A 14,530-nucleotide genomic window follows, 5' to 3' on the forward strand; every position below is an offset into this window, starting at 1 on the left:
CACAGTAGTGGTATTTCCTTACTGTAGAATTTAAAAAACATTGGGGGCTGCTAAGAAAATGATGGAAGTTTTGAAAGTACACTGTAGCCAATCACAAAATGTCTCTTTTCCATAAAATACTTCTTAGTAGTGCCTTTAGCTCAACTCTGCCTTGCTCATGTGGGCATACTTGCAACAGAGCATGTGGCTACAGTCTTCTACTAATGATAGTTTCTAAGGGTGTTTTTGGGCCCAATATAGATTCCTGTTGCATTTTTGTACATTATGCTTGAAGTAAGTATTTTGCAGCATGCCAACTTTTCACTTAATGTTAATTATTCTCTAAAAAGTAAGTCTGGTGATAAAATGAATCTAATGGGTCCCAAGAGACGAATATGGAAGTTCGCTGATGCCTTTAGACACCAGATTGCTTATCTCCATTTTACTACCATACAGAAAAGAAAATGCGTATCATTTTCTTTCATACTAAATTTTCAACTTCAAAGACCTTACTTCTGTAAAGTTATTTTTCTAAAAGAAATTATTCTATCCTCTTTTGATTTGTTGTGCTATATCTATCTTTATAAAACAACTGCATTAGATACTATAGAACAGAGTATTTCAAACTGGCTTCCACATATTAAATATTTCGTTTATAGTTATATCCTCCAGAGCAGTGTTTCCCAACCTCAGCGACTTTAAGATATGTGGACTTCAACTCCCAGAATTCCCTAGCTGAGGAATTCCAGGAGTTGAAGTCCACATATCTTAAAGTCGCTGAGGTGGGAAACACTGCTTTAGATAATGGTCAAACAGAGTATCTGATGGTTAGCATTCTTAAGTCCTGAATAAATTATTTTCTTTGATTTTTCAAAATTATGAATGTCCCCATATATTATGGTTTTTATGATTTACTTAAAAGGAAAATTATTTTAAAGAAAAATTCATTGTAATTTTAGTAAATATGAATTCAGTATCTTTATTTATCACAATTATACATATCAATCCTTTAGTCTTAAAGTTATTGCTAAAAGAATCATGTTAATCATTAACATTAGCATTTATTTTTAATATATAAGTGTTCAAAATGTCACTGTATGTGATATGATTAGTGAAAAGTAGCAGCATGAGTGTCTTGGTTTAACTTATGAGTTAAAGTAATACAGTATTACTAATCTAATGGTAGCCAGCAATTTCAAAATCTGATCCTTCCATCTACAATGGTGGTATCAAGTCTATGGAATTAATTATATCTTGCAATAGTTGGAAACTCAAAGAAACTGCCTTAAAGCACTCTCTTCTCCTTTTAGACAAATGGAGCTATTTCTCTTAATCTTAAATCATAGTAACCCTTCCACTCCCCGCTTTCTGCTTGTATATTTTGGAGCAAACCAAATATTTGGTCTCCTCAATACAACAATGGCCAATGATAAAAGTAGCACAGAACAAAACATTCTGAGGAGTATCCTAACAAAAACAGAACTGTTAATACAGATTTTAGAAGCATTTTAGTTATCTTAGTGACAATTTATAAATTGTTTTAGAACGTAATTAAACCTGACATCTTTGTAAGCTCCTGATTTGAAGCAAGATCACATACTGTAGCAATAGGAATGCAGATTAGGAGTTGGGATTTCAGGAACATCCAGAAACCCTGCACACAAAATGTATATTTATTTATATTGTATAATTTATATTCTGCCCAATGTCACAAATTCTAGGTGGCTCACATAAAAAATTATAAATATCATAAATAATCAATTTAAAACAATGCTTATAGTTCATTAAAATATAAGAATGTATCTTATGCCAAGTTAAATCTTTGATCCATTTTATTTAATGTTGTTTACACAGGCTATGGGGATCTTCTGGCTCTTCACATATTGCTGAGTTTCAGCCTCCAGCAGCCCCAGTCAGCAGAGCCCATAATGAAGAATGCTGGCATTTGCAGATAACATCTATAGTGGCACAGATTCTTCACACCTTGGCTATACTGACACTCAGCACATACCTAGTTTCCAGTATGTCCCTGGAGTTATTAGATACCTAGTCCTACTTCGTATACATGCAGGGCATGTGTTCTACCACAAAACTAGGATGTCATGTTCACTGATTCAGGCAATCATTACATAGGATCACTGCTCTCCCCTCCCTCCATCCTTTTCAATGATGAGACAACATTGCTTCAAACATCAATTCTGAAGTTGAGGTTTTCTCCCCTCTTCCCTTTCTAGACAGAGTATTAACTGAAAAGCTTGATATTCAGTGCTACTCCAATTTCTGGTATTAAAAGAGGTGTACATAATTTTAAGTATCTGGTAAAAGGTCCCAACTTGTTTTTTAAGCATAGGTTTTGTCTATGTGAAGCTCACATTCGTCTTTATTTTCAAATAACTGCTTGTTATAACTCACAGGTAGGTGAACTTTGCAACCTTCAGAGTTCTAGGAAGCTTCTAAGTTGGCCAACCATCTTTCACATTAGCCAATCAGCTATGTATCAGGAAACAAATCAATAGTTTCTTGCTAAGAGTAGTAGTAAGAAAACAAGCAATCTACATCTGAACCACTTGACTGATTACCAAATCAGTTAATTAATAGGGACATATTAGCTATTTCTTTAAGCTTAAGAACAACAATTACAGGCCCCATGACTGTGAAACTCAAGATAAAATTTCCCTCTGGCTGATTTTCCCTCAGCCAGAGGGAAAATTTATCTTGAGTTTCACAGTCATGGGGCCTGTAATTGTTGTTCTTAAGCTTAAAGGAATAACTGATAATTTTCACAAAGTGATACATGTTATGATGCCATTATACTGCTTGTCACCAACTGAGATGACACAACTTTTACAAAAAGTTGGACTATCATGTTGGAGTTTGCGCAGCATGTGCAGAGTGCTGGAAAGCATTTGGCATGAGAGATCAGAAAGAAGACACCAGGCATTTCAGCAAAAAAGCTGTATTCAAAGAAAACACAGAACATAAACAGTTTCTCTTCTAGATCTCTAGAGGGGTTCAAAACCTTCTCAAATACAAAAAGGCATATATACAAGCTCACACACATGCACAAGCACAGACGCTCACACGGAGCAAAAAAGGGAGAGGCTGCTGAATTCCAAAAAGCAGAAGAAGCAAGCAAGAAGTGAGGAGCAGGATCTGGTAGAGCTGGCTTATTTAAATGTAAATCAAGCAAGGAAGTGGAGGACAGGTTTCAGTTTCCCATATAAGATCATTGGACACTTAAACCTTGTTGACCAAGTGAGGCCTGACCTTTTGACTCTGCCAAAAACTTTAAGAAAATGATTTGTTATCATGGATACCTTGCATTTCTTTGCAGCTTATTTCCAAGCAGAAACAAATAATACCAACACTCCCCTTTTTTATGCTAAGGAATGAGCTGCAGACCAATTCTTTCTATTAATTCTCTGTGTCTCACAGCAGCAAGAGGCTTGGTTAGAATATCAGCAAACATGTCTTTTGATTCGCAATATTTTAACATGATTTCACCCTTGGTTATCAGATCTTTAATATAATGATATCAATATGTTTTGTTCTATCCTTGCATCCTTCAGATTGTGCCATAGCAATACAAGCTTGATTATCTTCATAAACAGTTACAGGCTGGTGCACTTCCATGCCTATGTCTTTTAACAGCTGTTTAAACCATAGAACCTCTTTACAGGTTTGTGCTAGGGAAAAACTCTGCTTCTGCTGTGGAAAGAACAAGTTTTTGTTTTCTAGAGTGCCAGCCTAAGCTAATTGATTCACCCTTTGTAACTGGTGCAAAAGTCTTGTCAAAGCCTAAATCTTTCCTTTGGGTGAACCCTTTTGCAACCAACCTTGTTTTGTATTTTTGGATTTTTCCACTAGTATCCCTTTTCAGTCTGAAAACCCACCTACAACCTAGACAGCGTTTATTGGGAGGTAGATTTACCAGTTTCCATGTTTTATTTTCTTTCAAGGATGCTAACTCCTGTTGCATGGCAGAGTGCCAATTTTGTGCAATCTCAGGTGGTAAAGCATTCACTTGTTCTAAAGACTCAGGTTCTGTGAATATGTGAAAAGCCTTTACTGTTTCAAACTGGAAACGTGATGGAGGAACGCCTTTATTACTCCTCTGAGATCTGCGAGGTAATACCGGGCTAAAATCTTGACTCCCATCACTTTCCTGAGAAGCATCTTCCTCATCAGACAGATCTTCAGTTTGCTGTTCTGGTTTAGTGTCCTCACTAGGCAAAAACTCTTGCAGATCACTCTCAACAAGTCCTTACTGTTCCCTTGTTGTTAGATCAACTGAGCCAGGATTTAATCTACTCCAGTTTAGTTCTGCAAAGGAAGCACTTTTACTAATTATTAATTTATCACCTATTATGAACCTGTAGCTTCTTTGGTTTTGTTCATATCCAACAAAGATGGCCTTCTTTGTTGTGGGGCCTCCTTTCCTTCTCTGCTGTTTTGAATGTGAACCCATGCAGTGCTACCAAACACTCTAAGATGGTTTACCTTTGGTTTCACACCATAAAACAAATGGAATGGAGTGTCCTGAATCAGAGTTATATAGTTTGTTTTGCACATAACAGGCAGTGGACATTGCTTCAGCCCAAAATTGAAACGCCAATCTAGAATCTTTAAGCAAGCATAACATTGTTTCTTGTAAGGTTCTGCCCTTTCTTTCAGCAACACCATTTTGCTGAGGGGTGTAAGGGTTAGAAAGAATTTGTTCTATCCCCTTTTCTGCTAGGAACCTTTTGAATTTGTGAGAAAGGTACTCTCCTCCTCTATCACATTGGAGTGCAGATACAGGCCTAGGGAATTTTCCATTTGCCCATGTCACAAAACCTTTAAATTCCTCAAATGCCTCATCTTTATGTTTTAAGGTGTAGATAAATTTGTATCTTGAGAAATCATCAGTGATGGTCATTGAATACCTTGCTTGTCCAAAACTTGGAGCAAAAGGACCAATAATGTCAGAGTGAACGGCTTCTAGAGGCCTAGTTGTGACTCTGTCACTGTGCTTACTCACAGGAGCTTTTTGAGTCTCACACTCTTTGCAAACTACACAGTCTAAGTATTTGTCACAGGGTTTCACCTTCAGGTCAGCACATGGCTGTGGCATTTGTGTTATATACTTGAAATTAGCATGACCAAATCTCCTGTGCATCAAATGTATGCACTGGTCATGACTTGGAATGTTGCCAACTACAGTTTTGCAGCTTGGCTTCCTTGCGTTTTTCACAATGTATAAAGAGTTTGTAAAAAACCAGTAGCATGCAATTTCTCATTTTTACGTATCTCACAACCATTTTTCTTAAATATAATGACATATCCAGTTGCTAGTAATTGTGCTACAGATAAAAGGTTTGACTGTAAATTTGGAACATACAGCACACCTTTCACAGTTACTCCCAAGCAGGATGAATACATATCACCTTGTCCCATAATTTTGGTCACAGACCCATCAGCGAAAGACACACTTTGCCTGTCAGTTTTAGACAGTGAGACAAAAGAGCTTTTACAATTACACAGGTGACAATTAGCCCCAGAATCTAACACTCATACATCAGAATTACCCTTCTCAGAAACCTGTGCAATGTGGGTTGTCTGAAGAATCTTCTTCTGCATTGCCCTTTTGTTCTTCTTCCGTCTTTCGATCTTTGGGTATCAAGGCACAGTCTTTCTGCAAGTGTCTAGCTGAACCACAGTTGAAGCATCGCCTGCTGGCTAGTGCTACTGCTTCAGCTTCATTTCCCTTCCTTTCCCTGGCTTTCTCGCACGGTGGTTTCCCAGAAGAGATCGGGGGGGGGGGGGGAAGGGGAATCTTTCCTGTCTCTTCTCCTATTCAGCGAGTAGGTGCTGTGTCACATATGATGGGGTGAGGTCTGTTTCTGATATGGCCTCCAGAGTACAAATTATCATGTCCCACATTTCATTCAACAAGGACAGAATGATGTAGGATTTTGTCAGAGGTGAAAATTCCATACCTCTTTCTTGCAACTCAACGAACAGCTGCTGAATGTGATGCAAGTGCTCAGGAAGGCTATCTCCTTCTGCTAGGTAGGCTTTGTACAGCTTTTTTGTCAGGGTAACTTTACTTCCTGCTGTTGCCTTCACGTACAAGTCCCTCAAAGCACCCCAAAGTTGCTTTGCTGACTGCATGCCACGCACATTCACTAGCTGTCCTCAACTCCCAAAACAATGCATACTCTGGCCCGCTTGTCCTGTCTATGCCATTCAGGGCTGGGATTTTGGGGCATTTGCTCACTGATTGGGATCCAAAGATTTTCTTTGCGCAGGAACATTTCCATTTGGAGGCTCCAGTTTAGGTAGTTGGTCTCTGACAGATGCTCAAGAGGCATCGCTGAGGGCTGGGAGGCAGCCATGGCTTCTTTCTTCTTTTGCAAGTCACCTCAGCTGGCTTGTTTGTCCTGTAGACCAGCAGCAGCAGGGAAGCCTCCAGGCGGCTCCAAGGAAAAAAATCTTCACAGGTCCTTGTGGCTTGCCTTTAAAATGCGAATGAGGTGCTGAGCTGATGTCTCTGTGCCTGGGCCCATAACCTGTTGGAGTTTGCGCAGCATGTGCCAAACACTTTCCAGCACTCTGCACATGCTGCACAAACTCCAACATATCATATAGTATAGAGAGTAAGGAAGATGATCCTAATGAAAATATGCAAGAACCGTTACCTAGGCAAAAGGGGCCGAGAAATGATATAATATTTGGAAACAGCTCAGGCAGACACCTCCCTGGTTTGCTGGATATAAGGAGGAGGAGGAGATACAGCACACACTTGCAAGTTTCTGTTATTATAGCCAATCTCAATAAAAATAGTTTTAGCCTTCCTGTGGAATTGATTTCTTGATCTGGTCTATCTAGTGGGGCTGCTATACATATTGCTCAATTATTTTCCAAAGTGATGTATATCATTGACATACAGTGATTTTTCAAATGTATTTTACTCTTGAAATTTGAACTAGATCTCATCTTAAAATATAACGTACTGTAGCTTCAACATGGGCATGGCAGGAAAGAAAGTAAGTTTTCTTATCAAGGGTTTCTTTCTCACTGGAAGTGTGTCTGGATGTAACTGGATGTAGTTCAATCATCTGAGAATAACCTGATTTATAAGAGAAAACAAACAGCCTTCTCTTTGCTAATTGTATATAATTAACCCTTAGTTCACAAATATTCCACAACCCTTCTAGAAAAAATATTTATCTATTTAGCACAAATGAAAGCCTGACAGCTTCAAGCAACTTGATTTGAAGTGAATTGCTTTTTTTTAAAATGTAATCTTGTGTTCTTTGAACAGACAATGCTACAACACTTGTTCAACCAGTTTTAGAGTTATTTAGCAACAAAAATGCAGAGGTTAGAACAGCTTTTTAAAGGCATGCATTAATCCCTATAGAATTCCAGAATGCATAACTATTCAAAAGCCTTACTGAATTCAACCAGTTTTACTCTCAAGTAAACTGATATATGAGACTTCAGCCTTAGAATGAGTCCAACAAGCTTTCTTCAAATCTTCATAATTCCTCAGTTTCCCATGTGAGTTTAATTGGCAGACAATTTGCATTCCTCGCAGGATCTCTATTCTTTAACCTCCGAATTGTGAACTCCACACAATTCCAGAAAGTATTTTGCTGGGATAAATTCCAGCAAGTTTTTGTGCTCCCACTTCCAATAGCCTCTATCTGATAGAGCTTTACAAAGGTAAGGAAGCCTTTTTTACCCTTCTTTTGAGGGTTATCCTGGTAAGAGAGTGTTTTAGTAAAAGAATAAAGGACAAATATAGCTCAGGATTGTTTCATGCACACAAGTCTTCTTCCAGAAGCCAACGCTGTCACAGCATAATTTCCTTGGCAGCACCTCCTCTCCACAATACTCTTCAATTGCCTTGTTTTTATATTTCCTCAATAAAATTCCATTTTTGGAAAACTGTTGAGCTATTCAACTATTCTTGAATTACCTAATGAGAGTATATGGCTGACCCCAATAAAAAAGTTGAAGAATGAAGCTATGATTAAACCAGGAAATTGTTATGCAGTCAAATTCTCCTAGTTATTCATGCTCCAAAAGGATTTTTCCCCGTTAACACAGATAAACATATGTGCTCTAAACAACCACATTGGGACTAAAATAACTTCTGATTAAGTGGTGCTGCAGTCAGACAAATATCAATACTCGCTGGGGCTCCCTATAATATTTGCTTCGTGATTTGTTACTCTAATTACTAATATTGGAATTGGTGATTACTTTGTGTTTTCATAATTTGAGAGAGCATATTGGTGTGAATGGCAACAAGAAAGTTCTACTAATATGTTTCCTAACTAAGGCAATAGTTTTGACAGCTACTAAAAAAAATGTGTTAGCTATTTTCCTAGAGGTGAGAGGATATCAGGACTATTAAAGACACCATTAACATTGTAAGTATTAGAGTGGATACAACTGAGAGCAGAATATCTCATTTGGAAGTTCATGGAAGTCTACAATTGATTAACTAAAACTTGTTAAGATTCTTCAGGACAAAATAGGAGCCATAAAATCTCACTCTTGCTGGGCCAATTTACATGTGATTGGAATTCCAGAGGAAACTTGCAAAAGTTCTGTTTATGAAACTGGAAAGTGCCGGCTTTGCCTGAAGACTGTCAGATAGTGAGACAGCTCACTGCATTCCAGCTTCTTTTCATATAGCTGATAAGCCTCAGCCATTCCTTGTCAGATTCCTTATATTTCCACGAAGAATGAAATTCTACTACCGAAAGCCCAATCTGCTTGCATAATTGAATGGGGTGATAAAAAGTCTCGTTATGATTTTTTGCTAATTATGTCACAGAAGTTCAAGAACGGAGTAAGATGTTCAACACAGCAAGAAGTATTGTTCAGGAGAAGAATCTTCAATATTTCATCAGGATTCCAGCCATCTTTGTTTTGATATTTTCAAATGGCACTGAGAAATCATTTCATAATTATATGGAAGTTGAAAACTGTCTTACCTCTTGTTGCTCCTATTGAAAAAATGCATGTTTCTAATATGCTTCTTGTACCAGGCTATTATACTTCTTTATCTCTTGCTCTGAACTACACATTTGTTTGTTATATCTAAATGTCCTTGGCTACAGGGAAAGAGTAAGAACTGCAGTTTCTTCTAAAATTCTTCTCTTTTTCCTCTTTTCTAAATCTACCCTCATTAAAGATACCTGTATTTTAATATGTAAGTAAGTACAGCGGTGCTTAAAAGTTTGTGAATTCTTTTGAATTTTCAATATTTCTGTATAAATGACCTAAAACATGATCTGTTCTCCACACAAGTCCTAAAGCTAGATAGAGAACCCAATTAAACAAATGAGTCAAAAACATTATACTTGTTCATTTAATTATTGAGTAAATGATACAAAGCTACTTATTTGTATGTGGCAAAAGTATATGAACCGCTAGGATGATCAGTTCATTTGAAGGGGAAATTAGAGTCAGGTGTTTCAATCGGTGGGATGAAATCAGCGGTGAATGTGGGAGGTCCTGCCTTATTTAAAGAACAGAATTCTGGGTATTCACTATCAAAGTCTGATCTTCACAACACAGATATGTGGAAATGTGTCATGGCTTGAACAAAGTAGATTTCTGAGGACCTCCGAAAAACAGTTATTAATGCTCACCAGGCTCGAAAATGTCACAAATATATTTCCAAAGAGTTTGGACTCCACCAGTCCTCTGTCGGGCAGTTCGTGTACAAATGGAAGCAATTCAACACCACTATTACCCTCCCCAGGAGCGGTCTACGAAACAGGATCACACTATGAGCAATGTGTGTAATACTCTGGGAGGTCTTGAAGAACCCTAGAGTAATGTCTAAGGAACTAAGGGCCTCTCTTGCATTGGTAAATGTCAGTAGTCATGAGACCACCATCAAGGCAACACTGAACAACAGTGGTGTGCATGGCAGAGTTGCAAGGAGAAAGCCACCACTCTCCAAAAAGAACACTGCTGCCAATCCACAGTTTGCAAAAGATCACATGGATAAGCCACAAGGCTACTGGAAGAATGTTCTGTGGATGGATGAAACCAAAATAGAACTTTTTCGCCTGAATGAAAAGTGTTCTGTTTGGTGAAAGGCAAAACTGCATTCCAGCACAAGAACCTTATCCTATCTGTGCAACATGGTAGTGGTAGTATCATGGTTTGGGCCTGCTTTGCTGCCTCTGGACCACCATGGCTTGCCATAATTGATGAAACTATGAATTCTGAATTGTACAAGCAAATTCTACAGAAAAATGTCAGGGGATCTGTCCGTGAACTGAAGCTCATGTGAAAGTGAGTCATGTGGCAAGACAATGACCCAAAATACACAAGTCGTATGACCAAAGAATGGTTCCATCAGAAGAAAGTTAATGTTTTGGAAGTCCTGACCTTAATCCTACAGAAATGTTGTTGAAGGACCTGAAACGGGAAGTTCATGCAAGGAAGCCCACCTATATCCCTGAGTTGAAGCTGTTCTGTAAGGAGGAATGGGCTAAAATTCCTCCAAGCTAATGTGTGGGGTTGATCAACAGTGATCAGAAACGCTTAGTTGCAGTTATTGCTGCCCAAGGGGGACACACCAGCTACTGAAAACAAAGGTTTACATATTTTTGCCACATACAAATACGTAGGTTTGGGTCATTTTCCTCAATAGATAATTGAACAAGTATAATGTTTTTGACACATTTAATTGAGTTCTCTTTATCTAGTTTTAGCACTTGTGTGAAGAACAGACAATGTTTTAGTTTATAATTATGCAGAAATATTGAATATTCAAAAGGGTTCACAAACTTTTAAGCTCCACTGTAGAGCCTTCTGTTCCTATTAGATCATATAATATTAACATTACCAATCACCTCATTAAATCATTAATTTCTGTAGCAAATAGCCGGTTATGTTGCATAATGCTTAACTACCACAGATTGGGATTAAGAGTTTTTTTATTTTTACCACTGTATTTTTTAAATAACTTTATTTTTATTATTTTGGGAAAGGTGTTTTGGTCCTTTTATATGGTCCATGTATAAAATATTTTATCTAATATAACCACTTTTAGTAATATGGAATATTAACTATCATCTGAATTTTAAAAGATGGGAACTGAAATTGAGGTGCTTTTGTATGAGACCCATATTCTCTCCAAAGAAAAATAACTTTTATAAGAAGCTTGGGGGAGAGAGATTTACGTAAATGGCAATTCTAAACATGCCAGACATGTGTCTTGACAAGGAGGCATCACCCCAAAGGAACAAGGCCATGCTTGGAGTCCTTCTGAACTCATGGGTCCTGCTGGAGGGAGGGTACCCACTGCAGCCTTATGTGGGGAGACCCTAGTCCTCTTTGCCACCCTGGTTAGACTTCTGCAAAGGGCTCTATAAATCCCCTTAAGGACTTCTGCCCTTAAAAAGTTACTGTTGCTCCAGAATGGACTGGCCTGTGTGCTAACTGATCCCTGATGTGGGAGCATATTACAACTGTGCTTCAGGCCCTGCACTAGCTCCCAGCTGGCTTGCAGGTCTAGTTTAAAGTGTTGATTTTGACCCATAAAGCCCTCAGGGCATAGCATCTGGGAACCAGTAGGGTCAACTACTCCAGCTAGAATCAGCCCCGTCTAGGTAATTATGGAAGAATTTTCTTAAAGCCATTTTGGGGAAGTAACTTGAAGGTGTTTTCAATAGCAGCCCTGTTCTTTGGAATAGTTCCCCAGAAGAAATTAAACTGACCCCCTCCTTTTTGATCGCATTCAGGAAGATGCTGCAAACCCAAATATTTTCCTAGAGCATTCTATCTTGCATTGATTACAGGTGATCTTTTTAATCGTATGATTTTATTTAATTGCTTTTAATTTTTATCATGGGTATTTCTAGTCTTATTCTCTATTGTATAAACTGTTGAGAGTCTGTTTTGATTGCAGGGGGATATAAATCTATAGATAAATAATAGTTTCTGTTAAAAAATACTCCTCAAAGCATTTAATGTTACCCAACCAAGAAAGCAGTTTCTTCAAGACACAGCCTGCACGCTCTGAAAGATTTGAGGGTCAGATAGCATATTACTTCTAAATGTTGTATCATGTGTAATGTTAGTTACATCTTGCAAGATAATGTGCAGGAAAGGGTTATGATTTGTGCACACACATGCACAAATGCATATTTTTCCAAAACAGCACACATAATTTTATAATATGGACCACAGACCATGAAGCTGCTTCAAGGGTATTTGCCAGTGGAGTGGTATACAAATGTAATAATTAAATAAATATTATTCAAAGATCTATGAAAATGAAGTTCTTCCCACAGACAAAAACTAAGTTTGTTCCTCAAGTAGTCCCAAAATAGCCCATTTGAAATTTCAGCATGCATTCCAGCAGAAAACACACTAAACTAAGCTCAGACAGATTGTAATTTTGGGTCAATTTCTCTTTGTTTTGATTATTATTCCATGAGAGGAAATAAAGTGTTCCACTGGTGGCCTGAAACATATGTGTACTTATAAATTACAGTGCTTACTAAGCAATATACTACTCAGATCAGTCTGCATTTTCTTAATGATAAAAACTGCCAAACATAATCATCTTTTCTATTCTAAATATATAGTCATACATCATATGAAACATGTCTTCACATATACTAAACATTTGAAACACATTAGCAAATCACCCAATCTCCCCAAATATCTCATTTGCTAGTAGTGTTGCCAAGAAGCATGTGATGATTTATAGCCAATTATATATTAGATATTTAAGGTAATATGCTATAAATAATACAGAAGTCAATTACTAGTGAATACTGACTTACCTTCAATCTTTTTTAAAGCTGACAGGCAAGTATCCCGGCTTGGAAACTCAAAGGGATTACTACAGGTCCTAATAGTATCACATTCGCATTTTCCATTGATTATATTGCAGCCTGTTATGAGGTTTTCATTGCAAGGCTCAAATCCAAGTAGCTGATCATCCCAGTTTTCATCTAAAAACCAAAATGAAACAACTATAATACTGGTAACTTATTGATTTGTTTTATTTAATTCTTTTTTTGCCAAATACTGCACCGAAGCATCTCAATACAAATATTAAACTCATTTTTAAAGATCCTGTTACAAGATCCTATAACCGCATAATTTCCAATTCACATTACTATCATTGCACCACATTTAACAAGCAATGTGAACTTGTACATTTCCATTTAACACTGACATTTGAGAACTCTGGGTCTCTTGTTTAAAAAACACATTCCTAACTCTTGTAACAGAATAACAAATACAAAAATCCAAAACGTTCTGGAGACTGCTGTATGGTAAAATGTGATAATCAAGCCATCTCAACTGAACAGAAGTTGCTACCATTCCAGATGCTTGGTAATCCCATCAGATAAGTGTCCCTGTGAAAGAGGTCTAGATGATTTAAAATCGAGACAGCTTTTAATGGAGATGTATTCAAGACAAAGTTATCATTTCAATCAACCTATGATGCAACGAACTAGCACTGATTCTCTGACATTCTGACCTCCAGGTATATCGAGATGGGGAATAAATTTGAATCTGCCAACTCAAGTTATGGACCCTGAAGCAAGATCAGCTGCTCACTCACTTGAATTTCTTATCTAGTGTTGATATCACCTTTTTCCAATGATCGCTGGAATCAGAGCTGAAAAGAAATTTTACATGCAATATGAAGTTACTATTTTAAAAGGCATCTGTATCAAGATTAGGAAGCACCATAATGTTCAATACAACTGATTAAACTGTCTCTATCTCAACTCCACATATCCAAGAATGTGACATAGAAAAACAGCCTTAAGTAGCCCATAACCTGTACTTCAGACTTCTCCATACAGGTAATCCTCCTTTAGCAACCACAACTGGGACTGGCAACTCTGTCATTAAGTGAAACAGTCACTGAGTGAAACCACGACTGTGCTTATGATCCTACTTCAGCTTTCCTTTATTTTACAGAACTGCAAAGGTCTTAAATGTGAGGACTGGTTGCAAAGTTACTTTTTCATCACCATCGTAACTATGATTGGTCACTAAACAAGGGCTACCTGTATTCTTAACATTATGGTAGTTACAAAGGCAAGCTCCCTGGGCAACAGTGGGTCACTGACTCTCTCTTAGCCCAACCTACGTCACAGGATTGTTGCAGGAAAAATAAGAGGAGGGAACATTATGTATGCCACTGAATTAAAAGCAAGATATAAATCAAATAACAGCCAAATTAAATTCTGATTGAACCAAGTAGCCTTTGATGCAACTTGGGAAACAAATTCAAGTGAGAATTAGAAATCCAAAAATCCTTAATTCTCATTTGCTACTATAGGGAACCAACAAAGGTTTGTATTTTTTCCCTGAGCAGAATGGGATACAATCTGCAGGATCAAGAGACTCTTTTAGGGTTAAGGTGCTTCACCCTCTTCAGAAGAATAGGCAAAGGAATTTGGGAAATTTAAATTAGGATTTTTTAAAAATTACACAGCTTTGTCTTTGGACTTAAATAGCTGACTTTGCAAAGATAATCACCTGAAGACATGAAGTCTAC

General features: G+C 37.6%; 1 protein-coding gene across 2 annotated transcripts in view; it reads right to left on the reverse strand.

Moving 5' to 3' along the window:
• CRIM1 (cysteine rich transmembrane BMP regulator 1) overlaps positions 1–14,530 on the reverse strand; it is a 159,528-nt gene that overhangs the window by 128,700 nt on the left and 16,298 nt on the right. The window contains exon 2 of one of the 2 annotated variants that reach the window (XM_063305812.1): positions 12,792–12,962. The exons of the other annotated variant lie outside the window; for it this stretch is intronic. Coding sequence (XP_063161882.1) covers positions 12,792–12,962 — 171 coding nt within the window. The remainder of the gene's footprint in view (positions 1–12,791; positions 12,963–14,530) is intronic. 2 annotated transcript variants of the gene reach the window in all.

Source organism: Candoia aspera, chromosome 1 (assembly GCF_035149785.1).
Source record: "Candoia aspera isolate rCanAsp1 chromosome 1, rCanAsp1.hap2, whole genome shotgun sequence".
NCBI classification, from domain to species: Eukaryota; Metazoa; Chordata; class Lepidosauria; order Squamata; family Boidae; genus Candoia; species Candoia aspera.